Genomic DNA, 27,403 nt, shown 5'->3' on the forward strand with positions numbered 1-27,403 from the left:
TTATGTACTCTTTTCCCATTCGGGTGTCAATAAACTGCTGCATGTATTTCCAAATTTCCTAGAAAACATAAAGAAATGAGGAGTAGCTTCAAGGCCTTTATTATAGACGGAGCAATCCTTTCTTTTACAGTCTAAATATTCTTGAAAGCTCTTATTGAAGAGTTCTTCCTGCTCTGTCTTCCCAAAATTAATAATAAGCTCAAAAAGTTTATTTTTAAGGCCGGTTGTTAGTAAAAAGAATAAAAGAAACGTTGTCTACGGCAGCACGCACTGAGTGTTGTTTGTGTTTTAGACAGAATCCCATTCAAGTGCAAAGTGGACTACAGCCCCCCCTACAGACAAGGTCATGACATTTCACACACGCACACACTATTAGTGGCTTTTCACCTCAGATTGGCAGCCAGACTGGACACCTGGCTAGACAGCTCGCTGCTCTGTTTGTCCACGCCCCACATGCTGTGGACGAGAGGAGAGAACACACTTCAAGGCTCTGGTGTTCACGCTACCAAACCCCAACCCAGCTCACACAGCTCTTCAGTCACACCCACACCGCACTGATATAATCCAGTCCACATGCTGCTTATTAAGGGAGCAAAACAGTGAAACCATCTGCTTAACTTGATAACAGTTTCTCTAAATCACTGCATTTCCTCCATATTGAAAATAGCATCATACTGTGCATGCAAGTCCCGAATTACATCGAAATTACATTTAATTATTCCCCCTACGTTCCTACGCAGAAGATCTAACATCTTCACATGAGGCAAAGTCTGACTGAATGTTTTCATGAAGGACGAGCCAAAGTTGTGCTGACAAACAAATGCGGGCAGGTTTGTTTCCTAAAATGAGGAACCATTCACATCAGGACCGAGGAACTGTGGCGATTCTTTAAAACAGTTTCTCACTTCCTATAAATTTTCAGGTTGACTGACAAAATAGTTTACCAAGGATCGAAATCCTTTTTGTGTTTCCCTCCTGAGCTGAGGGAAACCAAAGCTGAATTAAACCTATAGAGACAGAGTGCATTTAGGTCCTACCATCACACAGCTAACCTGTGAATTTGTATTTAGTGAAGGTGCCTCCACCAAGAAGAGTTCAGTGACCCAGACTAAGACTGTAAAAACCGCATAACATCAACAGTCAACCTTCATTTAGCCTACGTATGTGACATCAGAGTGACGTGTAGTTATATTTTTTAGGGAAGCTACTACGGAGGGTATCAGAAAGGTTTGGAGTTACAATGTTGCCACAGCTCAGATTTAACGCAGCTCTAACCCACTGTCAGTACACAGACACCACTTTGTCGCTGATTGGTTAAATATCTAAACATCACTTTGTCATCGCTATGATTTTTAAATGAAGCTAAAGGATTGTGTCAGTTTGTAAACTGTGGGTAACTCAGAAGGCTGTAACGTTATGTCTGCAATGAAATGCCTACACACACTCGACAGTTTTAGCATCTTTATAAGGTGAATATAGCCTCGCTATGAATCCTGGATTTAATCCATTTGGGTAGAACAAGTCTGATGAATGTAGACTCTACGAGGTTAATGCTGAACTGGGATGAAGACAAATGGCTGTTGGCTCTGATAACAGCTGGATGATAGATCATACAAACAACTTTCTGCTGCCAAACTTCAAATAGATTTCATTTTTAACCTTTTTTTTTTCTGTTCCAAGTTTGGTGCAAATCATCTGACGTTGTGTCATTTTGCTTCTGAGGCAATTAAGTTTTACTTCGATTTAATTTTTAATTTTAATTTTAATTCGATTTAAGTTTGTTTGGTGCTGTCTGGTTGATAAGAATGTGAGTAGATAAACGCTGTGGCAGCAGGGTCATCCTAAGTTTGTCCCACGCTATCTTTGCTTACAAAACTGTTGAACTTTTACCCCTGTACAACGCACAATCACAGTTTTGTAGCCACGATTGAGGATATTATCCTGATTCTTTCACACTGATCAGCTTTCATCTTGGACAGCATAAAATGTCACAGAAGTTTGCTAACAATAACTCGCCACAGCTAACTAGACAATAGCCTAAAAGATTCCTTTGACATAATGAAATTCTATATTTTTGGCCTTTATAACGATATTTTGCAGAATGAAAGGTTGCACTCTGTCTCTGTAGGAAATAAAACACACAATCCCATTTATAATTATTTACGTAAGACATTGTACTACATTTCACTGTGCACACAGTCTAAAGATGCAGTGACCTGTATTCTTCTTCCAATATAAGGAGTTTGTGTAGCTCTCAGTGTAGCTGGAAGCAGCTTCATCATATTTGTTTTTGATGCTGTGATATTTTTTCTTTATTTGTGTCTCAGCATGGCTCAGGGAAAGTTGTACGCAACAGGGGCAAACAAAGAGACTTATTCAGTGGTCTACAGCCAATAACAGCCAATGACAGGAGCATGACTTCCAGTAAAAGATTCACTTTAACAGGAAAAGTAGTGCCTTTTCAGCCAAGCGAGCCACCTGATGTTTACTAGTCAGTTGAGCGTACATAAACACGCTGCCTAACAAGGTTATTCAGGGGAGCTTTAGTTGACTGAGAACCGTGTGGGTGATAAAGGGTTTCGATAATAATAATTATCTGATAGTTGTGTCATTTTGTTTCCACTGTGAGGCAATAAAACCACTTCTTCATTCCACGTAATGTTTGTTTTTTTTAATCAACCCAGAAAAAGCCGAACAGTGTTCAGACTGATGTTATGAGAAGGCTGAGATGGTGAGATGCTGGTGAGAGACCAGATCGCTAAAAAAAAGGATGTGGATTGCTTGCATATAAAGGTCATGGTATGGATATCATGCAAGCTAAATGGGAGAGTCTGTAGATTCAGTACATCAGCATTAAAAGGGTTAGAGAGGCATTACAGGAACGTCTCAGCTGCCACCGTCTCTGGACCTGAGTGCAGGTTCAACTGCTGAAGATGAAGAGCAGACTTACACCAAGTTGCTGAGTGATGCTAAGTTAAGCTGCTGCTGTGTTTGCTGTTGCTGCTGCTGCTGACTTGGCTGGGAAACCGTCTGCTGCTGCCACGTGGACACGCCGGTGGGCAGCAAGCCTCCTGGTGACGCCAGAGCGTGTAGAGCAGTGATGTCCGCGCTGGTCAGCTGGTACTCTGAGAGGGGGCAAAGGTCACAGCAGGAATTCAAAATAGATTTCTTCTTTAAGCTATCAGGGTGAATAATTACATAAACTTGTTATTTAATTATTAAACTCTGTTTCATCTAAAAAGGATATTGCTGCTGCCAAAGCTCTCGTGTTGAGTTCACCTGTGTTGTACGCTGTAGGCATGGCGGAGAAGGGCAGCCCCTGTGCCAGGAGGCTCGGTGTGGCTACAGAGACCACTGGCGTGGTGAGAGTTTGAGCTCCAGCTGCCAGTCGCTGGGCGTTCTGCCAAAGAGGACCACAGCATGTTAGTGAGAGCAGGACAGAAAGGATCAAAACTTCCACATGTGACCCAAAGGAGTCAAGACTTATTTTTTGTTTAATGTACACTCTGACATGCTGGGAATGACGATGTGCACATGGCTGGATTCATAATGGCGTTCCACATGGAGTAAATCTCAGAGTTAAGTGTGGATTTACTGTCGGGACGTTCTTGATGACATGCATCAAAAACACTTTCATTGTTCTCGGTGATTTATAGAATTACATTAAAGGCACATTGTTCAACCCTCAGTTGCCACATTTTATTCAAATTAAGCTTCCACGAATATTAATGATAATTACCAAAATGTAAATCAGATCAATTAACTAGATAAAAGATTATGTGAAAGTAAAACCTCCCAAGCAGATCGACTCTGACGAGACACAGACTCTGTAGAAATTCAATATTTTATCAATGCATTTTTAAAAAAAACATCAACAGATTTAAAATATTTTAGCAAAATTTGGATCCATCTCGTCTCATTTTTTTTCTTTACTGTTCTATTTGGTGCTCTTTGTTTTTATGTAAAAACCTACACAAATATGTTCAATAAAAATTATACAATCACTGTTTAAGTTTAATATGGCTTATCTGGATATAAACATCCACAGTGATGTGAAAAAGTTTGAATAGGAGTCAATACAGCTCTGTGATAAAATAAGTACACCCCATGGTTCAGTCGCTTCTAGCAGGAATAGCTTGAACTAATAGTTTTCTGTATGACTTTATCAGTCTCTCAAATCATCGTGGAGGAATTTTGGCCCACTCTCCATTACAAGACTGCTTCAGTTCACTGAAGTTTGCAGGCATCCAGAATATTTTGGTATACAGAGGATTTCACTGGGCTCAATGACTGCAAGGTGCCCAGGTCCTGTGGCTGCATAAAGAGCCCAAATCCTCACCCCTCCACCGCCGTGCTTGACAGCTGGTATGGGGTGTTTGTGCTGATATTCTGTTTTGCAGTCTTGCAGTTTGTTCAGATGCAGCTTTGCAAACCTAAGCTGTGCTGCCACGTTCTTCCTGGAGAGAAGAAGATGTCTTATGTTAACCCTCCCAAACAAGCCATGCTCATTCTGTCTTTTTCTTATTCTAATGTCATGAACTTTAACATGTAACATGCTAACTAAGGAAGCATTGAGGGTGTACTTAGTTTTTCACATGGCAGAAACTCCTCCCAGTCTGTATCATCTGCACGTATTTGCCATATTTTCTTGATAAATCAAGATTTTTTTTGATTTAAAAAGGTCAAAAGCGATAAAAGTACATCACAGGGTTTTGCAGCCAAAATGGCTCTTTGATTTCTTCATTCAGTTTACCATCGTATTCATACATACAGTTGCTCACTGTGTTTTTGGCCTTTCGATTTAAAAAAAATGGCATAAACATTTAATAGGAAATAAAATCTCCCATTTCAATTTTAATATCATCTACTGTGCATATAGTGTGTTTTAATTTTAAATGGTAAATTTCAGAATAAACTCTCCAGTCTCACTATAATAAACTACAAACGGGTGACGTTATCTGCAGCTATCGTGAAGCTGATCCTGTTTGCCTCAATGCAGAGCTCATCTCATGATTCTCCAGTGGATGTCAGTAAAGGTTTGCAGTGCGCTGCGAGAGTGGTAAAGCATCCTGTTTATGTTTCTATCACTCAGTTTTATAGGAGCCACGGAGATGACTGTTTGCACATCCAGTCACCCATTTACATGACAAGATATTCAGTGTTTCTCCAACACAGGTGCCACAGTCACACTGCTAAATCTGTGGAACTGCTGCCCTTAGGTTTTATTATTATGTACACTCGCTGAAACACACAAATCTGTGAAGAAACACAACCCTCCAGAGTCAGGTTGAGCTGAATTATATCACAGATAAAAGCAGATGGAGGTTTTTAACAGAAGGAAATAATAAAAGGTTTGCGAATAAAAGGCCAAAGACGCAGTAATTCAGGTCTGGAATTACTCTTCTCGATGCTGAGGCTCATCATCCGGAGAGGAAACATTCGGACAGAGTTATGACTGCAACGCTGAATTTACACAGAGAGAGAGAAGAGACAGACCGGAGAGAGGAGCCGGATTCAATTATCTGCCTTTGTGAAGAAGTGAGGAGGAGCGGCGAGGTGAGAGCGATGAAAATTAATCACTCTTCTCTGGAAAATGAGAATCTTGCCTGTCAACTTTGGGAGGAATTGTGAAAGAGGGGGAACGGCAGCAGCCACCACCACCATCAGCAGCAACCATCATCTCTCTCTGTGTAAACTCAGCTTAAATCAAAGGCAGATTTTTTAGAATAACAAGAAAATTCAATGTTTTCTTCCCCCCAGTATTATTAAAAGTGGGATAAGTATTTTTTCTGTCTCACAAATATTCAATGAAAGTAAAATGTTGCTATAACATTTTTTTTTGTCTCAAATAATAATCCTGCCCATGAATAGTCAGAAAACAGTGGAATAATAGCTTGTTTTCAACAAATCTCAACACAAAATTGTCCCATTTAAAAAGCCGAAGCCATCGCCTCACAAAAACATAGCTAATTAGCTTTATTTCATCTTAATCATTAATTAATTTGTTATAGTAACACCATAAATACAGAGGTGCACAATCCTAAAATGTTTAAATCCTAGTGTTTCAGAGCTAAATATGCATACGTGACAGAGGAAATGCCTTTAATGTAATGCCAGTTAGTTCTTAAACATCTGTACTTCACACAGTTTTTGGAGGATGGTGGAATGAGTCGGTGTGAGTGTCAGTGAGCAGGGAGCATGCTCCGTGGTGCCTCGAGAAGACATCCATGCTTTTAAAGTGGCATCGTATGATGAAGTAAATGGACCTGCATGGTTCAAAAACTTACAGGAGCACATTACAGTATGACACTTCTGCTGAAACAAAACTGATTCATGTGAAGGTCTGAATCACTTGAGTATTTCTAGATCACTGACAGGTTTATGAGCCCACGACTAAAGAAATGCTGGAACAACACATCCATGAGCCCTGAACCACATGCAGTCAGGTGGGAACCACAAACTGAAAGACTATCCCAAGAAATGTGAGTGGAGCAAGACCAGAACAATGTGAAACTCCTATAAGAGAACTGCATCCATGCTATTAATGTGCCATCGACTCATGCGAGTGACTGACGTGGGGGAAATCACCTCGTTTACCAATTCCAGCTCATCCTCTGTCTGCAAAAGGTGGTAACAGAGAGGGTTACAACTCTGGGGTAATTAAAAAAGATATATGGAACAACAATGAAACTACTTACTGTAGTCTGGCAGCTACTTCACTGGTGGCTTGCTTAACAATGACATACTTGCAGTCTGATTATGAAATGTGCGGCGGTGCCATCACTCTGCCTGCCTACAGTCATTAGAAATGTAATGACTGGTCTCACTAATCTGGAGCTTTCGTTCACACAATCGCCCTCAGCCGTTACAGTGTCAACATATTTATCACTTTGTACCGAGCTAAGAGAAAACAGGAAAAGCTGCAGGAAATGTGAAGTAGTACAGCAGCAAAAAATCTTTAATACTGCTGGGTAGCAGAGGCTGCTTTCTGCTCTTAAAACACCAGCAGTTCGTGCATGTTTATCTTGTAGCTGTGTAGGTTTTCAGTCATCCAGGGCAGGGTAGTCTTAAAGCTTGAAAATAAGGCAATTGTACTGTAGATGTTGTACCTCTCATCCAAGAGGCTTCTTCAGTTCAGTTCAACACTTTGGACGGAGAACCTATCGGTCTCATGGTGGATTCACCTGAAATCTCTGGTGGTAATGACCCATGCCTTTTTTCATACCCTGGGTCATGTGGTGACGCTCATGATCAATAGTGGGTCAATGACCACCTGAGGGACAAGCACGCAAGGGTTTAAAATGTCTGAGACTCTCCACTTTTTTGGTTTTAGATCTGAAGAAAGTGAAATGTTTTTAAAAACTTATAGAAGTACAGTCCCCTTATTTTTAAGTTCTTAAGACCACGTTTATGTTACTCAAGGACAGCTAATAAATGGACCTCGCTGTTGAAATGAACTTTAAGTCCTCGATGAAACCAAGACTGTTTTTTGTTAGCACAGACACTGCTGAACATGCCTCCAAGAAACGTGGGTGCACGCTTGGTTCAGGAAAAGAGAGGAGAGAAATCTCATCGGTGTGTCGGTGGGAGTAGGCTGATTCAACACGACTTTACTCACTTTCCTAGACTAAATAATGAGAAGAGTTGAGCACAAAAACTCTTCCCCCAGGTCTTTACTAAAGCACAAAACTGATGGCAAGCATTCCTCTATAACAGACTGTTTATCTTCTGTGTAATTCTTGAATTTCATTCAACACATCAATATGAATTCCCAGAGTTTTGTATGGTTTTCCATCTCACTCACAAAACTTTCCTGAGATAAGAAATGAAAATAATCCTCCCGTGGTCCTGAAATAATCCTTCAGATTCATCGTTTGTCTTTGCTTCAACATCGCGGGTAACTTTAGTGAAGGCAGGAGGTGTTATGCTGCTCGTTAAAGGATCGAAGCGTTAAAGAAACCGACCCAGACAACACAAGTTCGGCTTAGTTAAGCTCACCATCTGCATGAGGCTCTTTCCGCCCTGTGAGGTGATGACTCGGAGGTCTGGCTTGCGGCTGTTGACCATCTGGGGGCTCGGAGGTGGGGGTGGAGACTTGGCCGGAACTAGTTTCCCCAGACTGTTGCCGTTGGAAACAGTGAGGAGGCCTGGGGAGGCCCTGGCACTGGTGTATCCATTAGCTGCGGGGAGACGGAGGTGTGAATGGACAGAAATCAATAGGAAAATCAAACAGGTGAAAGCAGACGGCGGGGTACAGACGGTGTGCCCCCTCAACGATGGCTTACATAATCCTCCCAAAGGTTTCTTTGTTAAACAGTTTTTCAAAGACGTGCAAACAGAACCAAGGAGTAAAAGCCCTCTAATGTTACAGATTATTGGATATGTTGAGGCAAATGTGCTCTAGTACTAATAAATAAAAGATTGGACATTTTTAATCTAGAAATCCAATATAAAGTAAGTAAATGAAAACGTTTTCCTGGTGCAGGCTTGAAATAAAGAACTAAGGCATGTGCCAGGCTGACTGCATTCCCCGCAGGAAGTGCTGGGAATCCCATGCATTTCTGTTGTTACTGGTGGCTTCCCCTGATCCCTGTGAGATACAATCACAGACGGTGCAGAGGAGGAGAGCAGGAACGAATACTCCCAATACAGACCGGATAACAGAAGGACAATCTGTGGTGAAAAACAACAAATAAGTGGAAGATAGCGCTCAGATATTTTAATACTCACGGACTGGACTTGGACATCCTCCATTTGAATTATTCAGGTCGCCTCCAAGAAGAGCGCCTATTGATAAAAGCTTAAATTAATAGAAATGTTGGGACTTAAGAACAAGAACATCACTTTAAGGTTCGGCAGTGGAAGAAAAGGTAATACATGGAGTTCTCAGTGATTTCTAATGCAACAAAAGCCTCAAAATATGAGAGAACTGCCTTTTGTTCTCACATAACATTTTACCACAGTGGACATTTTAATCTTTTGTACTTTGAAAAAGACCCCAGCTCATGCATACACTGTATACTATATGCACTCTATTTGTTTCTTTGTTTTATCTTAAATATTGACTTATACACAGTTGTTCATTCCCTCCTCAGGTTTCAGCTCCAGCCAGTGCTGCACATGCATTATGTCACCATGCATTTCATTACACAAACTGTATGAGTATATCCAAAAAAAGGACTTTAAATTGAGTATAATCTAAATAAATATTAACTCCAGGTCTCCCCTGCATGCATCAACTAATCAACTAAAATTTTATATAAACGTGAAAAAAAAAAAGTGTAAGTGAAGTGTAGCGAATGTCACACAGAGCAAATTAGTCCAGAGGAGAGCGGCATGCATTTCTCCCCGAGGAATGAAGCAGCTTATTATGCATAATGATATGGAGCTGCATGCTTCCAGTGTCTGCTATAGTCTCTGATTACCTGACAGTGTCGCCTTGCTTGATTTTGTAATTATCTCTGCTATTAACTAATAAAGGCCAACGTTTACTTGTGTTTACAAAGAATTCAAAATGAATCCTATGGGGGTACAAACATGGATAATTTTTTGTCATCTTTCTTTTTTTAAACAACTTCTTTTGTTTTAGATCAAACACACTGAAAAAACATGAGCAACTTAAAAAAGTCATGTTCGTGTAAAAGTAGAAAAATCCCTGCGCTGAAGACTGTTTACTGTCTTTTGCTGGTCTACAGGCCATTCCTCATCTCGCTCACCTGCACTGGCTGGTCGCTGTGGCAACCCAGGAGACACCGTATTTCTCTGAAGAGCCGGTTGCTGTGGCGACAGGAGGTGGGTATCCGTGAGCGATGATGATGTTACATAGGAGGTAGTTACCAGTGCGCTGCCAGGGTTGCTGAACTGCAGTGTGCTTTGATTGGACGCCTGGACGGTGACCGGCATGGAGAACGTCTGAGGCGGAGCTGTTGACTGCTGCGAAATTAAGAAAACGTCACTTTTAGTCCCACTGCGCGACATTACCGCACTACTTCGGTAACAATCAGAACATTACCTAGATTTAGCCTCACGCTACTTTTTTGGAATTAAAAAAAATGTGGTAAAACTGGCAGGTTGTGTACTTTACAGCTTCAACTAACAAACTACACGATCGTTTACAAATATAAAAGCATGTAATGGAAAAAACTGTCTCCAGAGTTTTAGTCATCTCATTTGTAAAAGATCAAATCTAATTTCAAAGAAAAATTAGGCACTGTAATACCTATTTTTTATTATAATACGGTAAAATTAAGACGTATTGTCATGCTCCAAATAGGTGCACATAATATATGAATATGGGTCTACAGGCATTTCCTTATTTCACCATTGTGGAAGAAGCACGACTGAAAACCGTTGCCGTATGACATATTGTGAAGTGGAGAAGTTTTAATATTGAAGGACCCACACTGGCTTGTGTGGGTCCTTCAATGTTATAAAATATTATTTTAAGTTATTGTTTAAGTTATTATTGTAAGTTAAAAAGTAAAGAAAAACAAGTCAAAATATAATTATTAAAGAGTAAAAAAAATGCAAATATAAACCTGTCATTGCTCTCTGTTTGATGAACATCAGAATAACAACCTTTATTTCTTTCACTTTCACAAAAAAGTAGCATTAGAAAATTATAAATAGATAAAATGACATTAAAACCACGATATAAAAGCCAATATACAAGTGTGGGCTTTTAAAAGTTTTTTTCAACGAGCTCAACAACTTTTATGCTCGTTTTGAGCGAGGGAACCCCACAACCACAACCAAAGCAGACATGACGCCAGACCACCAACCTATGACTCTGTCCCCCACCGATGTAGGAGCGGTGTTGAGCAGGATCAATGTCCACAAGGCTGCAGGCCCTGATGGCATCCCCGGGCGTGTTCTCAGAGCGTGTTCTGGGGAGCTTGCAGGAGTGCTCACAGACATATTCAATCTGTCCTTGGCCCACGCTGTGGTACCGGCCTGCTTCAAATCCACCTCCATCGTCCCGATACCCAAAAACTCCAACCCATCTTGCCTCAATGATTACCGCCCAGTAGCACTCACCCCCATCATCACTAAGTGCTTAGAGCAGCTGGTCCTAGCACACTTCAAATCCTGTCTCCCCCCCACCCTGGACCCCCACCAATTCGCATACCGCCGGAACAGGAGCACAGAGGATGCAGTCTCCATCGCAATGCACTCTGTCCTCTCACACCTGGACAACAACAACACCTACGCCAGAATGCTGTTTATAGACTTCAGTTCAGCATTCAATACAATCCACCCCTCACAACTCATCAGGAAACTGACAGACCTGGGCATCAGTTCCCTCATCTGCAAATGGTTACTGGACTTCCTGACCAACCGCCCCCAACATGTCCGGCTGGATAACCGCTGCTCATCTACCATCACAATGAACACCGGTGTACCACAAGGCTGTGTGATGAGCCCTTTCCTCTACTCCCTCTTCACCCACGACTGCAGACCTGCTGATGGTTCCAACACCATCATTAAGTTTGCAGATGACACCACGGTGATTGGCCTCATCAGTGACAACGATGAGGCCGCCTACAGGGAGGAGGTGGATCGTCTGGCTGAGTGGTGCGACAGAAACAACCTGCTGCTTAACACCGAGAAGACCAAGGAGCTCATCGTGGACTACAGGAGGAATGCTGACCCACATCCACCCATCCACATTAAGGGGACGGCGGCTGTGGAGCGTGTGAGCAGCTTCAAGTTCCTGGGAGTCCACATCTCCGAGGATCTCACCTGGACGACCAACTGCTCCAAGCTGGTCAAGAAGGCTCACCAGCGCCTCTTCTTCTTGAGGACTCTGAGGAAGAACCACCTGTCCTCAGACATCCTGGTGAACTTCTATCGCTGCACCATCGAGAGCATCCTGACCAACTGTATAACAGTCTGGTACGGGAACTGCTCTGCCTCGGACCGGAAGGCGTTGCAGAGGGTCGTGAAAACTGCCCAGCGCATCGCCGGAGCACCACTTCCTGCCATAAAAGACATCTACAGGAAGCGGTGTCTGAAAAGGGCTGGGAAAATCATCAAAGACCCCAGTCACCCATCACATGGACTCTTCACCCTCCTGCACTCTGGGAGGCGCCACAGGAGCCTCCGGACTAAGACCACCAGGTACCGGAACAGCTTCTTCCCTACAGCTGTCAGACTCCTGAACTCTGCCTCCTGACATCTGACCCACGTTAAACTCATGGACTGAACATACACACACCCACAATGGACAACTGTACCCTCAAACACACAATAATAACATGGACTGAACCACCACTCACAACCACTAGCACTTTATATAGCCTCTGTAGAAACTATCTACACCCTCACTTATCTTAACTGCACTACTGTATAGCTCTGTGTAAATAATCATTCTGTACATTCGATAATTTTTAATCCTACAACTGTTTACAACTTGCATAGTTCCCATTTCTGTATAGCTGTATATCCCAGATTCTGTAAAGTTATTTATTTCATATTCTGTATAGTTTTTCATATTTATATCCTGTTCATATCCTGTACATAGCTTGTACTCACTACAGCCTGTACATACTTATAGTTATAGAATATTCACAACATACTTCATACCGTGTACATTATAACATACCATAATAGACCCATTTCTGTAATATACTCACATATCTATATTATTGCTAATATATATTGTAATATATCTATATCACTAAAGCACTTCTGGATGGATGCAAACTGCATTTCGTTGCCTTGTACCTGTGCATGTGCAATGACAATAAAGTTGAATTCTATTCTATTCTATTCTAAAACGAGGAACTGATCGTGCTGAGCTAACTTTAAGAGGAAGTTTGTTGGGCTAAAACTGAATGCAGTCCCCCTTTCTATTAACAGTAATCAGTAAAATCTTAATTTGAATTTTGCACTGAATGGGAGGCCAAAGAAATTTTGTGAGGACTGGAGTCATGCATTTGCAGCGCAAAGTGTTTGTGAGTAGTCTTGTACCAAGTGTAGATGCAAAAGTGCTGCATCATTTAAGAATATATACAATGACTTGCAATAATCTAATCAGCAGAAAATCAGAGAGTGGATAAGGTGTTCAGCTGTATTATTCAGAAGTCCTGATCTGACCTTTGTAATATACTAACCCATATAAAGACTGGGCTGAGAGATTTGAAATAACAGTTGAAACTGAGAAGCTTGAAAAAAAAAAAAAATGAGTAGTTTGCTTTGGGTCAGTTATTAGTTGTCCAAAACGGGGAATGACACTATTAGTAAGATGTTCAGTACCAATAACAGTTTGGTTTTAAAAAATTAGAAGTCATCCAGTCCTTAATGGCACCAAGGCAGGAATGCAGGCAAGCTACATGTTTGTGTTTTTCTACTAAATAAGACAAGTGAATGTCAATAATCAGCATTACAGAGGTAAGACAGACACAAACTAAAGAAAATAGGTCCAAGGATTGAGCCCTGTGGGACCCAATATGGCATGAGGGTGCAGTAAACAAGGTAAAACTGTCCACAGTGACTCTAGCTGTACCAAATGTAAAATACAAACTGTAATGTTGCCTGAATCTGTGCTCATTAAAATGTCCTTAAAAACTTTACGTAAAGTGGTTTCTGTACTTTTTTTCTAAGACCAGACTGAAATTATTGCCTTTTATTACCCCTAAGAGCTGCCTACTAACCACTTTTTCAAGAATTTTTGAAAGCAGAGGTCATTTGGAAATAGGAAGGTATTTATGCAGTTATGGTGGGTATTAATCAGTTTTCTTTAACTCTTTACCCCTTGAAAGCTGACTAGGAGTAACCTTTGAAGCTCTTTTCTGAACTGAGTGGTTTCATATCTGAGGGCTTCTTATAGAACGAAATGACTGTGTTTGCATCAGACGTTATAGTGAGAGTGAGCTCTGCCTATACAGCTACCACTGGAAACTATTCTAATGTCATCAAACCACATGTTCATTGATAAATACTGAGCTGTCAAACACATTATTACGGGTACAGGGGAGCTCATCAAATGTCATCTTTATGGGGAGAAAGCGTTAACGATCCATGAGGCTATAACATCAAAACCCTGCCTGAACAGCTTATGAAGCAACATGTGAACTTCCACCTTACACGGTGTTGTATTTATGTCTGACACAAATTTGTTCAAATCCAGTAGAGTAATGGGGGTAAATGCAGTAAGGTGAATGGTGGGTGCCAAGGTAGAGAAAGAAAGGAACAAGTGGCACCCAGTGAAGCCTTAAAGTTTATTTTAAGAACTCTCACAAAGTTTACTACTGATGGTAATAAACAGACGTCTCAGTTTATAGATAGCAGTGTTATGCCACTCTCTCAGTTTTTAGCAGACTACTCAGTGAACACCATCAACTCCCTCATATGAAGCTGGTGGACCTGAAAATATGCAATGACACAAGGTTCCTGAATGATTTACAGTTATTACTGCAACTTTTCATTACCTGTTTTGCTTCCACTGATGCATCTGTGGTCAATTAAAAATCATACAACAATAGCAGCCATGTTGATGCAAGTAATCTTTTGTCATTTAAATAAAAGACATGAAGTGCTATCTGCTTTCTTTTGTCTTCAAAATGCCCTTTGTGTGCAAATTTCCTGGCGTGCAGCTGATACAGTGTACAAATGTTATGATCTTAACTCCGATCTATTGACTATAAATGAACATGGTATTATTGTAAAAAGCACAATTATTTAATTGGAGTCTTTAAGCACAAAATATAGGTGAGTATCATCAGCATACAACAGAAAAATACAGAGAACTGAAGGCATGCATGGCCAGAAAAACCAAAAAGCAATGGTTTTACAGATGTGTTGAGTTTTAGTCCTCGCTTGTGAATAATATGAAGGCAGTAAATGAGTTAGACTAACTCATTTACTGCCTTCAAAACAATGACCAAAAAAAAAAACCAACCCCCAAACAAAAGCTCTTAATAATACCACCATCTCTAACACGAATCAAGCAATCTGCATTTTTTTTATAAAGGTCACAGTAAAGTGTAACACAACTCGTTAGAGGAACTTCCTACCAGTAGCAGTTTCCTGTCAGTACTTAAGACAAAGCAGAACAACAACAACAGACAAGTGTTTGACCAATAAGCAGAACAAAGTGCAATATAAAAAAAATGCTGCATGAATTAAGAGAAGACTTAAGTGTGAAGTTTACAAAACTTACTCCGTAGCGTTTGAAGAGAACATCCAGGTCCTCTGTGGTTTTCCGGTATTTGTCATCATTAAGGGGACTTTGGTCGATCGAGTCTTCGCCGTCTGGCTCTGGGCTGTCACAGCCGTTGAAGCCTTTCTTTCTCAAAGTCTGTAAATGTAAAAACTGGGCTTTAGAAGTGAGAAGACATGATACTGCAATCATAGTATGAATCATGAGTTTATCATTTAAAGTGTTTCAGAAAATGTAGGTGGAAGAGAATCAGCTGCCACTGAAAATTATTTGATCACGGTTGTGAAGTCAGAAACACAATTCCCATTAATTATAACTACTTTCTCTATAACACCCCTGAATGAAGGCAGTGACGTGAGACAATGACACTGAGGTGCGCCGGTTACATTGCCTCTGATCACACAAAGATAACACTTCAAATTCTTTCTTCAGAGACTGCATTAAAACAACAGTCACAAAGCCTTTTTCAAGAAGCCCAAGCTTTTAATCTTGTTGGTTTTGTCACATCAAAAACACAAAAGCAAACAGCAAATAAATCAAAATCTGGTGAAATGATGACAATACAGCTAAAAGACCAAAAAAAACCAAATCACTTGTGCAGCATATGGCTACATATTTAACAGATTAAATGGGATATTGCCAGCATTATACAGCTCTTTATGTTTTAAGAGTTGGTGCAACAGTTCAGCCCTGACAGTTTCCATATTATTTAAAATCTAATCAAGGCCTTAGCTTACTCACTTCTGCACAAATGGTGAGGATGCATCGACTAACCTCAATGATATCGGCATTGGTCCGGCTCTCATGCGGCTCATTGTACTCTGTGTATTTGAGCAGGACCTTGTCCATGTCAGTACTGGCATACTGGAACAGCTTGTTCGCATGGTTGAAGATGATCAGGGCAATCTCGCAGTCACACAATACACTCAGCTCGTAGGCTTTCTTCATCAAACCAAACTTTCGCTTTGTGAATGTCACCTGAAAGAAAACAGAAGAAAGGATTTGTAAAAACAGCAGAGGGCAGGGTAAAAAAATCCCAGCGGTTTCTCAGGGTTAAAGCACTATTAACGCTGTAACTCCTATAAAAGACCTTTACACAGGTCTTCTGTGCACCACACGCAAACAGGTCTAGGCCTGCAAAATAAAATGAAATCTTTACAAAGACAAAGTAAGTCTATGACTATTTCAACTGCCTTTAACACAAACACATATTTCACACAGCAGATAGACACATTAGGTAAAAGCACACACAAATAACAGTGTACAAGTGACAACAATAGCAATAACATCATAAATAAAGAGGCATCAATGAAGCATAGTGAGTCAGTTTTCAGCATCGATACTGAAGCATCCTTGTTTTTGTGGCCCTTTATCATCACAATAAATAGCCTTCAGACACTCTGGTTGCTAACAATAAACAGTCAATCATTTTTCCCTGATATGTGTGTGTGTGTGTGTGTGTGTGTGTGTGTGTGTGTGTGTGTGTGTGTGTGTGTGTGTGTGTGTGTGTATATATATATATATATATATATATATATATATATATATATTACGTGAAGTACCCTCAGAAGGTCTGCTAGATGATGTTAATGCAGCACTACGGGTAATACCTACAACCACGATTACCGACACTAACAAGCTGATCTACAATACGGCAGCAGTGATCAGTGAGATGCTTGGCTACAAGTTGAACAGCCACAAGGGGCAGTACCCTCCATGGAGAAGGAGGCTAGAGGGCAAGATCAAAGTAGCACGGAGAGAGGTTAGCCAACTAACGGAGTTGCAGAAAGGTGCGACGAATAAGGTGCCTAAGAAATACAGCAAGCTGTCCATACCTGAGGCCTTGGAAACTGCCAAGCAAAGACTCACAGCCTTGGCCAGCCGCTTGAGGAGGTACACCAGAGAGATAGAAGGCAGGAGAATAAACCAGCTGTTCTCCACAGAACCAGCAAAGGTGTACTCTCAGTGGCAAGGGAACAATAAGAGAACAGCACCACCAAGGCTGGAGACGGAGCAATACTGGAAGAGCATATGGGAGAAGGATGCAACCCATAACGGCAATGCTCAGTGGCTAGAGGATCTGAGGGCAGACCACAGCGACCTCCCTGAACAGGGTCCAGTAACCATCACAGTGGCAGATATCCAAGAAAGGGTCTCCAGTATGAAGAGTTGGACAGCACCAGGGCCCGACATGGTTCACACCTACTGGCTGAAGAAGCTAACTGCACTCCACGAGCGTCTGGCAGCACAAATGAACCAGCTGCTAGTTAACGAGAGACACCCGGAATGGCTAACTGAAGGCCGGACGGTCCTGATCCCCAAGGACCCCAAGAAGGGACCGGTCCCCTCCAACTACCGACCAATAACCTGCCTCAGTACTACATGGAAGCTCCTGTCAGGCATCATATCGGCTAAGATGAACAGGCACATGGGTCAATACATGAGCGGGACACAGAAAGGAATTGGCAAGAATACCAGAGGCGCAAAACACCAGCTACTGGTAGACAGAACAATCAGCCGAGACTGCAAGACCAGACTGACCAACCTGTGCACTGCCTGGATTGATTACAAGAAGGCCTATGACTCAATGCCCCACAGCTGGATACTGGAATGCCTAGAATTGTACAAGATCAATGGGACCCTAAGAGCCTTCATCAGGAACTCAATGGGGATGTGGCGTACAACACTAGAGGCCAACTCCAAGCCCATAGCACAAGTCACCATCAAGTGCGGGATCTACCAAGGAGATGCTCTGTCCCCACTGCTGTTCTGCATAGGCCTGAACCCCCTCAGTGAGATCATTAACAAGACTGGCTACGGATACCGACTACGGAACGGAGCAGTTGTCAGCCACCTCCTGTACATGGATGACATCAAGCTGTATGCCAAGAGTGAACGAGACATCGATTCACTGATCCACACTACCAGGCTATACAGCAATGACATTGGAATGTCGTTCGGACTGGAGAAGTGTAGTCGGATGGTAACAAAGAGAGGGAAGGTAGTCAGAACTGAGGGGATTGAACTACCAGAAGGCAACATTGCAGACATAGAGGACAGTTACAAGTACTTGGGGATCCCGCAGGCGAATGGGAACCATGAAGAGGCCGCTAGAAAAGCTGCAACCACCAAGTACCTGCAGAGGGTCAGGCAAGTCCTGAGGAGTCAGCTGAATGGTAAGAACAAGATCCGGGCCATCAACACGTACGCCCTGCCCGTGATCAGGTACCCTGCTGGGGTAATAGGCTGGCCAAAGGAGGAGATAGAAGCCACTGACATAAAGACAAGAAAGCTCCTTACCATGCATGGAGGGTTTCACCCCAAGTCCAGCACCCTGAGGCTGTACGCTAAGCGGAAGGAAGGGGGCCGGGGACTGGTGAGTGTCAGCACCACAGTCCAGGATGAGACAACGAACATCCAAGAATACATTGGGAAGATGGCCCCAACTGACCGAGTGCTCAGTGAATACCTCAGGCAGCAGAAACCCAAGAAAGAGGAGGGAGACGAGGAACCATCATGGAAGGACAGAGCCCTGCACGGTATGTACCACCGGCAGATAGAGGAGGTGGCTGATATCCAGAAATCCTACCAGTGGCTGGACAAAGCTGGACTGAAAGACAGCACAGAGGCACTAATCATGGCAGCACAAGAACAAGCTCTGAGCACAAGATCCATAGAGGCTGGGGTCTATCACACCAGGCAAGACCCCAGGTGCAGGCTGTGTAAAGATGCCCCAGAGACAATCCAGCACATAACAGCAGGGTGCAAGATGCTAACAGGCAAGGCATACATGGAACGCCATAACCAAGTGGCCGGCATAGTGTACAGGAACATCTGTGCCGAGTATAACCTGGAAGTCCCGAGGTCAAAATGGGAGATGCCCCCAAGGGTGGTGGAGAATGACCGAGCTAAGATCCTGTGGGACTTCCAGATACAGACGGACAAAATGGTGGTGGCTAACCAACCGGACATAGTGGTGGTAGACAAACAGAAGAAGACGGCCGTAGTGATCGATGTAGCGGTTCCGAATGACAGCAATATCAGGAAGAAGGAACACGAGAAGCTGGAGAAATACCAAGGGCTCAGAGAAGAGCTCGAGAGGATGTGGAGGGTGAAGGTAACGGTGGTCCCCGTGGTAATCGGAGCACTAGGTGCGGTGACTCCCAAGATAGGCGAGTGGCTCCAGCAGATCCCGGGAACAACATCGGAGATCTCTGTCCAGAAGAGCGCAGTCCTGGGAACAGCTAAGATACTGCGCAGGACCCTCAAGCTCCCAGGCCTCTGGTAGAGGACCCGAGCTTGAAGGATAAACCGCCCGCAGGGGCGTGCTGGGTGTTTTTTTATGTTTACAAACAGTTTTGATATTTGTTGATATTTTTAGCCTAACATTTATTCACTGCTTCTGCTATAATTAGATGTGGTCTAAGTTGAACTAGAGATGCACACTTTGGCATAAATACTGCAGGTCATAAACTTTTTCCTATATTGTGTTATTTTTTTATTTGTTTCCCAACTGACTGTGAATCAGTCGGTCAGTGTTGAGATGCATAGATTGTGCAACTGAATGCTCAGTCATTTCTGTGCTTCATGGTGACCTGTTTTATATTTAATATCTGTATTTAGAAAGGTCACTAATTCAACTCCAGCACGAGACAAAAAAAAAAAAAAAATCCCCTTTTGCATCAGGAAGGGCATCTGGATCAAACTCTGCTAAAAAAGAGATGTGAAGAGATGTGGTGTTTAAATGTGACAAGGGAGCAGGTGAAAGTAGCTTTACCTAACCCGGAGGTAACCTACAGAGCTGAAGTTAAGTACTAATAACTACAGTTCCTCTAGTGGCCCCTTTAGAAAGGCTCCAAAAGCAGGACAATCCCTACAGACGCCTGTTTTAAAACTGTAAAGCTTGTATGTAATTTTTTACATTATATTAACAGATTTTCTTTCTTTTTGGACCCCCCCTCCCATCCTTTTAGATTTTGTTATGACCTAAAGTTAAAGGCGTGGCCATTTTGCCTGACAGGTTTGCCGACGCAGGCAACAGTAGCCGGCAGCTGCAACACCAACAGACAGCAGGAAGTGACAAGCAAGGGGTGGATCAGACTGACATTCTGGATAACTCCGATATTAACCAGAATTAACAAAAACAGCTCTGTTCTTTTTAACATGACCTGAAAACAGCGTCTTAGGCCATAAAGTCATCTCAGAGCAACGGGAAACTAAACCTATTTTCCCATCTTTTTCCAACCAGGAGTCACCCCCCCTGCTGGCCGCTAAAAAGAATCCAGGTTTAAGGCACTTGGGTTTTGCCTTCACATTTCAGATCAGTCCATCGTTTTTACACTCTATGGCTAGCCCTGGCCTTGGCCAATTCCAGCCTCTGAAATTGGCCTCTCCATTGTCACACATTATCTGAAAAGGTTTCAGGGTCTGTTATGTCCACAAAGTCTGGGCTGGAGGGCATGAGAACGTCAAACATTTTTGTAGATTAAAGAGAGAAGAAATTAAAAGTACAGAATTCAAATTACAGCTACCGTCCAACCTGGCAGAAACGATCTTCTGAAAAGACAAATCAATGCAGCGATTTTTAAATTTGGTCTTCGAGCAAAATGTCTTGGAGGCATCAGTTGTGGAAAAAATGAGCTTGAAGATTGCCAAAGGAAAAAAAAAAAAGCACGTGGAGGCCTGAGAGCATGAGGCAAAATATTCTGTGGTGTGATGAAAACAAAACTGAAGTTTTCAGTTGTCATACAAAGCATTCTGTTTGGCAGGAATCACCTCATCACTCATCCAGCACCATCATTACTGTGGAGTGGCAGCCTCATGCAGTGAGAAGAGAAAGGAAGCAAATGGAGCTGAAAAGGCAGATTTTGGGGTACAGCCTGATTTAGTACTTGAGACCTTTCATTGCAGGACTTGAATGTGGACGCCAAACAACATCACAAAGCTGTGTGGGGCCAGCCCAAAATCATGACCTTACTGCCATTTGAAATCTGTGACATCTAGACAGCTATGTTGACCCTGTAAAACTGTCCCAGTGCCTACTAGCAGTAAACAGCTCTAATCATGTTATAATATGCAAGTTTTTGGTTTCTTTTTGTTTCGCATGCTGAACCTTTCTATGACCACACAACGTTCACCACTTTTGGCAATAAAACATGGAGTTTTTTTGTTTAAGATCAGATCAGTCCTCACAAAGTACTGTCCGGAGAACACCATTTTTGGATTAAACAGCTCACAGAATAAAACACTATTATAAAACAGTATTGTATAATACCTAAAACAGATGGATTTCTAAATAAAGCCTCACTGGGCTCTCGTCTTTTGAGTCAACCATTAAAATTAATATTGGCTGTATTTTAGAACACTTCACAAGTGATTTTTCAAAGGAAACAAAAATGGGATGACCCGGTGCGTTTGCTTTACCTATAATAAAAAAAATGTAGTAATCTGCAACCATGTGCACTCTTTACTTGTAAGTGAGCTTATCACTGGTTACACTATGTTTTATTAACTCATTGATTAAACTAGGTTTGGTTTTTTTTATCTGAACTTTTAAGCAAATTTGGCTGAGATGTCACTTTATGATTACAAGAAAAACTGCCTCAGCTGATGAAAGTCACGTCATGTGATCAAAAGCTCCAGAACAGCTTTTGAAGAGACTTTTAATAAACAAATTTTTCAGAAATTGCTCATTTTTTCCCTTCCTCTTTTCATACAGATCTCCCTTTTTACATGTTTTACATATCATCATACTAACCAAAGCAGGGACAGGCAACAAGCGCCAAATGTCACTGATAAAGTGCACTGAAGCGTACGAAGCAAACACGATGTGTTGCTGAGAAAAAACAAAGGACGCAAGTAAGAAAAGCAGTCACAATTAGAACCATGAGAACTAAGAAAATTGCACATAACTCCTGACCACACGGGTGATTAAAGCTCTTAATTAACTGGCTGACAGCTCTGCTCCATTTATATGGAAAAAAGTGTCCTCCTTCTTAGTGGATTTAGCAGAAAAGTAAGCTTTTAATATGACATTTGAATTTGTAGATCAGGCGCAAATCTCAGCACATGCAGAGTCAGAGCCAAAAGTAACAAAAACGAGAACCTTATTTTGAAATAACGCCTTAACTCTGGAGGTTAATGCTCAAGCTGGAGCTGTGTGCTTTAAAAATCGGATATGTATCACAGTGTTACATACAGACAAATGCACCGAGGTTCAATCTGCAGTCTCTTCAATGACTCATTTCAGCAGATTAAACGAGCAACCAAATAAATAATTAAGCCTCACCTGCTTGTTCCTTTCATCGGTGATCCTTTGGATCTGAATCTTTTTCCTACCCATGATGCTTTGTTGTGATGAAGACAAATGTTGCAGTCAGTCAAGTGCAGAAGTGCCTCTCGGAAGGTGAGAGAGGAAGTGCAGCCACAAAACACTGAGATGCGGTCATGCACTCGAGGACACGCACAGACACATTTCTCTGTCCAGTGTGGCGAGGCAACGTGGTCGACTCCTTCAACGAGCGGGTGCTGCGGAGAGGCTTGAGGTTGAGATGGTTCTCAGTTCGTCATTTGTTCAACGGGGACTAAAGTGACAAACTTCCCCCCCAGCTGCTGTGGTGAGGATGACGACACTCCTCTCCTGTGAAAAGTAAAGAGACAAAGACGTTACTGGAAGGTTCTTTATGTATGACACAAACAGAGGAAAGGAAAACAATGGATATCTAATGGTGGGAATCATGCAATCAGAAATCAGTAAGTTATCATTCACTTGTGTGAAAAAAATAATGACTAACCCCACTTGTTCAACTGTAATTAACCTGAAAACAACTGAGGAAACAATGCTGTCTGATTATGAGGCCAGGGGGCACCAAGCGACACACGACACCACCGCGATGGGTTAAATTCATCGGCTGCCATTGTCTCAATCTCTTCAGGCAAAGCATTAAAAATATGAAAAGGCGTTCAAGCTCAGAAAATGTTCCCAGAGATTGAATTTGATGATGAGATTTGGATTTTTTGTCATCCTTAGTGTTAAGTAACAGCTAACAGATCAGGTCTAAGATAGGCCGGATGTTTTGTGTTTTGTTTACACTCACTTCAGCAGGTCAAAATGAGAAAGGGATTTATTTTAGTCATTGCAATCAAAATTTGTGAATATAAGCAAGCACTAAAGCAAAACATATGTCCATCCCCCAGTTCCAAAGCAGAAAGAGCTCATTTGTAAATCATTTAAACTTCATATTTAATCAATGACATATTAAACGTGTTAGTACTATCTTAAAGGTTACAAATTTCACGCTGTTATGTTGAAGGCAAAATTGTGCTACATATAGGCTTTGCTCTATTTTTGGTTCTTTATAATTCAACTAATGTTTTCTATGGTCTGAATTAACGCGAGCCAGTTTGGCAATCACATTATTTTGCTAATATAGGCAAGGTCCTCCCTGAAAAATGATGCTCTCTGCAGCAGTTCAAGTGTTCAAGTTACCCATGCAATATGCACTAAAACCTCCAGCCACAATGGATGCCGGCTTTTGAGCTGTGCGCTGATCAATAATAAGCTGGATGGTCCTTCTTCCCTTGGACCTGGAGGCAGAGCTCACGATTTCCCCCCAAAAATAAATAAATAAAATTTTGACTGATTAGACCAAATCACAGATTTTCTACTTCCAAAGAGTTAACCCAAGTCACACAGCCTATAGACTGATTAGTGACCCCTTGGTGACCTCTAGTTATTAGGGCCAAAAAATGATTATTCCTCAACCAGTTAGAGAGTGTTGCTGGCAGCCTCATTGTGAAATTGGTTGCAAAGAGGTATATAGTGTTGCACCAAAAACTTCCTTTTGGTTGCTTTGGTCAATAGCACGTTGCCATGGTCACCCTTAGTTTGCAAACTTGTCCAAAAACATTTGTTAACTACTCACGGAGCGGTAGTGAAACTTGAAAAACAGCAGCGCAAGCCCAAAATGATAAGCATTAGCCTTCAAAATAAAAGCTGACGAGTAAGCATTTCCCACGCAAACTACAGGTGATCAAAGCATTTGCAAGGAGGTTTTTGGTGCAGCACTGTATACCTCTTTGCAACCAATTCAACATTATGACTACCAGCAGCCTGCAAATGGCTTTTAATTTCCACTGAAACCACTGAAAGCCCCAAAATCCATGAAGTTATTACTGTTACATTTATCAAAAGGTCACCCGTAGTGACTCGTGGTTTATAAGTGCATAACAAAACAGAACACTAAGGAACCTGTGGTTAATATTTTAAAATCTATTAAACTGTGGTTAATAGAATAAATTCATTCATTCTTAAAACAAATTTAATGCAGTCCTCCAAAGGACTAAAAACGTAAACGTGACATCAGTCAAGATAATTGTCAGTATGATTTTCTCCAGGATTCAGCCCTTCAGGGTTACTCAGTGACACCATGGAAATAATCAAAGTAATTTTAGTTTGAAGAGCAGGCCTTTGGGCTTATTATCGGCTAATGAAGACATTTACTGGATGGTTTACAAGCCTCTGAAAACTTTATTTTAGTTTTTCTTTCACACACACGTTTAAAAACACATTTTTGGCAGAAATCCTTAACAACTCCACTGTAGCTCTAATCTGCTACTTGGGAAAAACATAGATTTGAGAATGAAGTGACTTGGCACTTTGTGATTGTACCTGGGACACCCGGGGTAATGAGCTTTGTTAAAGGGTCGATCTTATAACAGCTGCAGTACTTACAAATATTTAACTGCTTATGTATTTACAAATACATAAGCAGTTGGCCACTTTTACTTTGCATGATAATGAGTTAAAAGTCATTAAGAGTCACATACTGCACAGGTGCACTTATCCTATCTGCAGCGAGAGCTTTTAATTAATCTATATTACATTCGGGATGCACAATTAATCATTCATTAATCACAGTTTTAGCAAGAACATTTCATTAAACTCAGTCAGGTGCAATGCTGATGCTTTGCATTTATGGGAGCTGCCTGGTGTGGTACATTAAATCAAGCGCTACCCTGAGCTGAAAGGAAAATTTGTTTTGTCTATTAATTAGTGGAAGGACAGAAAATCCTGGTATTTCAGAAAGTGCTGCTTTTCTTTGTGATCTTACTGACAACAACAGACAGTCAATGGACCGAGTTCCAGCAATCTCTGTTATTTTAAAATCTATGTTTTTATGTAATAAAAAATATGTTAAACAGATTTCATCACACCTGTGAAATGGACCCCGAAACTAACCTGTTCTAATCTCCTTACTGGCCTGAAAATTCACAGCAAAACTACTTTTCTTTCCTCAACCAATTTTATCTTCAGCTCACATTTTACTAAACACATTACCTAAACCCCATTCTCTTTCCTACATGTGGGCTCGGCTCTGTGGCAATTGTGTTAAGTTTTCCCTCCAGTCTTGACCCTCCGCATCCGAGCTTTCCTGTGGGACTGTTGTTAGGCCAGACGGAAAAAATGAAAACGCCACTGGAGTGCACATGGGGCTTCCCAAAAAAAATAACCCACATTTTAACAAATGTCCAGACTGAGAATTAACTGGTGAAAACTCAAACCAGAGCTGCACCTATGAATTCATACAAGACGTCCTGATCGTGTAAATAATTAAACTGGTCTTTTTTTTACTTTGTTCGGTCAACTTTGAATTTCTTCTACCGCCACCTGAACCCACAGCAGCTGCTATCATTTCTTTTCCTCAATTTATCCATTATGACTTTTCTGCTCGCCAGCCAACCAATTTTCTCTGGAGATGAAAATAATAATCTCACTGAGCGGGTCAGGTGTGGCCATACAGTGTATTTTCACTATCACTTACATTCATTTAGTCACAGCGGGCTGTGACGTGCCCCCGTACCCGTGTCAGCTCGCATAAAAACGATTCCAATCACTTTTAAATTCTGGCTTATACGGAAGTGTAAGTGTTTTTTTGTTACTCGATATAATGCAGATTCCTCATAGATAAAGATATCAGAAACAGCATCCTTGGTTTTAACACACTCTCAGCTACAAAATTTTAGATGTTTGACTTTTGTGCTTTGTTTTCACTTGATGATCATCTTGTTTGCGCTCGCTTTTTACTTTTGCTTTCACTCACTGGTTAGGTTTAGACAGCAAAAACTATGTTGTCCGGTTGTGTTACAGATTGTGGTCTGAGTTAAAATACAACCCCCTTCACAACACTAGCATTACCAACTGAATAATGATGGTTTGTTTAAGTGTATCGCTCAATAGATTCTATGGTTCGTTATGCACCAATACTAAAAAAGACCCGTAGTGACAAAAAAAAAGTAATTATTTGATGCAATGGAAATGATAACAGCAACTTACAGCAATATATGGAAAATCCACATATAAAAACAGGAAATTAACACTTCTATAACAATCAAACCAATGTGACACATCAGCCTCCAATGTGACATCTTCATATCATCATGCTTTGCGTGACCATCTGAGCTTTTAAAGTCTTTTACAGCAACACCAAAAATCTGCAGCTTTGTGAAGCTGGGAAAACACAGAGTAATTACCAATCAATTAATGGGCTGATTGATTAAGCTGCTAATGAGCTAAATCTTTCCAAGTACCTTATGTGTATAAACAGCAGTAGTGGCTGCCATATCGACACACAGGTTCATCTTATTAGCTGTGAATCCGTTCATGAGTGTACCTACTAGTCTTTAATAGCGTCAGCATCATCATCGTTGTCAAGTCATAAAAAGTGCTCAAAATGTCATGTTTTTGCACGAGTCCTCTGCTCACAAAGCCTGCAGTAATAATAATATTACTATTACTGCTAATATTGGTGTCCTTTATTAAACAACCTTTTATGAAGGACCTTTTTAAATACAGGCTAACAACTAATCCAATAACCCTCGAGCCCAAAAAGCTACTTGACACATACAGATGCATGAGCATTAGGTGCTTTGAGTTGTGCTTAGACCGAGCTTTCCGTATATTAAATCTATATCCACAGCAGTGTTAATGGATCACTCAGCAGCTCTAACAATTACCACAACACGACATGTAGAAATATCCCACAGCTAGAGGGGAAAATGATTTTAAAAAATGCTCTTCCCTACTGACTCTGCTAACTTTGGCACTGTCAGGCTACAATATTATCTTTGATTAGTCGTGAATTGACCATAACGGGGCGACGCTGCAAGGCTTCTGTCTAGCCTTCCTCTCCCCGACTGCCCTCTGCATGGCTGCCCCCTCATTATTGTAATTGACACGTT

At 41.5% G+C, this 27,403-nt stretch overlaps 1 protein-coding gene across 5 annotated transcripts in view; it reads right to left on the bottom strand.

The window, feature by feature from the left end:
- The window catches only part of LOC146643687 (myocyte-specific enhancer factor 2D homolog), a 35,804-nt gene that overhangs the window by 5,262 nt on the left and 3,139 nt on the right, over positions 1–27,403 (bottom strand). For 2 of the 5 annotated variants that reach the window (XM_085395235.1, XM_085395239.1), the window contains exons 2-11: positions 22,452–22,802; positions 15,938–16,141; positions 15,164–15,301; positions 9,717–9,933; positions 8,731–8,787; positions 7,999–8,180; positions 6,589–6,618; positions 3,280–3,400; positions 2,951–3,125; positions 388–456 (exon numbers count right to left, since the gene is read on the bottom strand). In XM_085395235.1, the coding sequence (XP_085251361.1) occupies positions 388–456; positions 2,951–3,125; positions 3,280–3,400; positions 6,589–6,618; positions 7,999–8,180; positions 8,731–8,787; positions 9,717–9,933; positions 15,164–15,301; positions 15,938–16,141; positions 22,452–22,505 (1,247 nt within the window). In that variant the 5' untranslated portion in view covers positions 22,506–22,802. The remainder of the gene's footprint in view (positions 1–387; positions 457–2,950; positions 3,126–3,279; positions 3,401–6,588; positions 6,619–7,998; positions 8,181–8,730; positions 8,788–9,716; positions 9,934–15,163; positions 15,302–15,937; positions 16,142–22,451; positions 22,803–27,403) is intronic. The other 3 variants (XM_085395236.1, XM_085395237.1, XM_085395238.1) reach the window with 3 other exon arrangements.

The sequence above is a fragment of the Rhamphochromis longiceps genome, linkage group LG22 (genome assembly GCF_057381845.1).
Source record: "Rhamphochromis longiceps isolate RC_006_pf linkage group LG22, R_longiceps_female_GT1.1, whole genome shotgun sequence".
Classification (NCBI taxonomy): Eukaryota; Metazoa; Chordata; class Actinopteri; order Cichliformes; family Cichlidae; genus Rhamphochromis; species Rhamphochromis longiceps.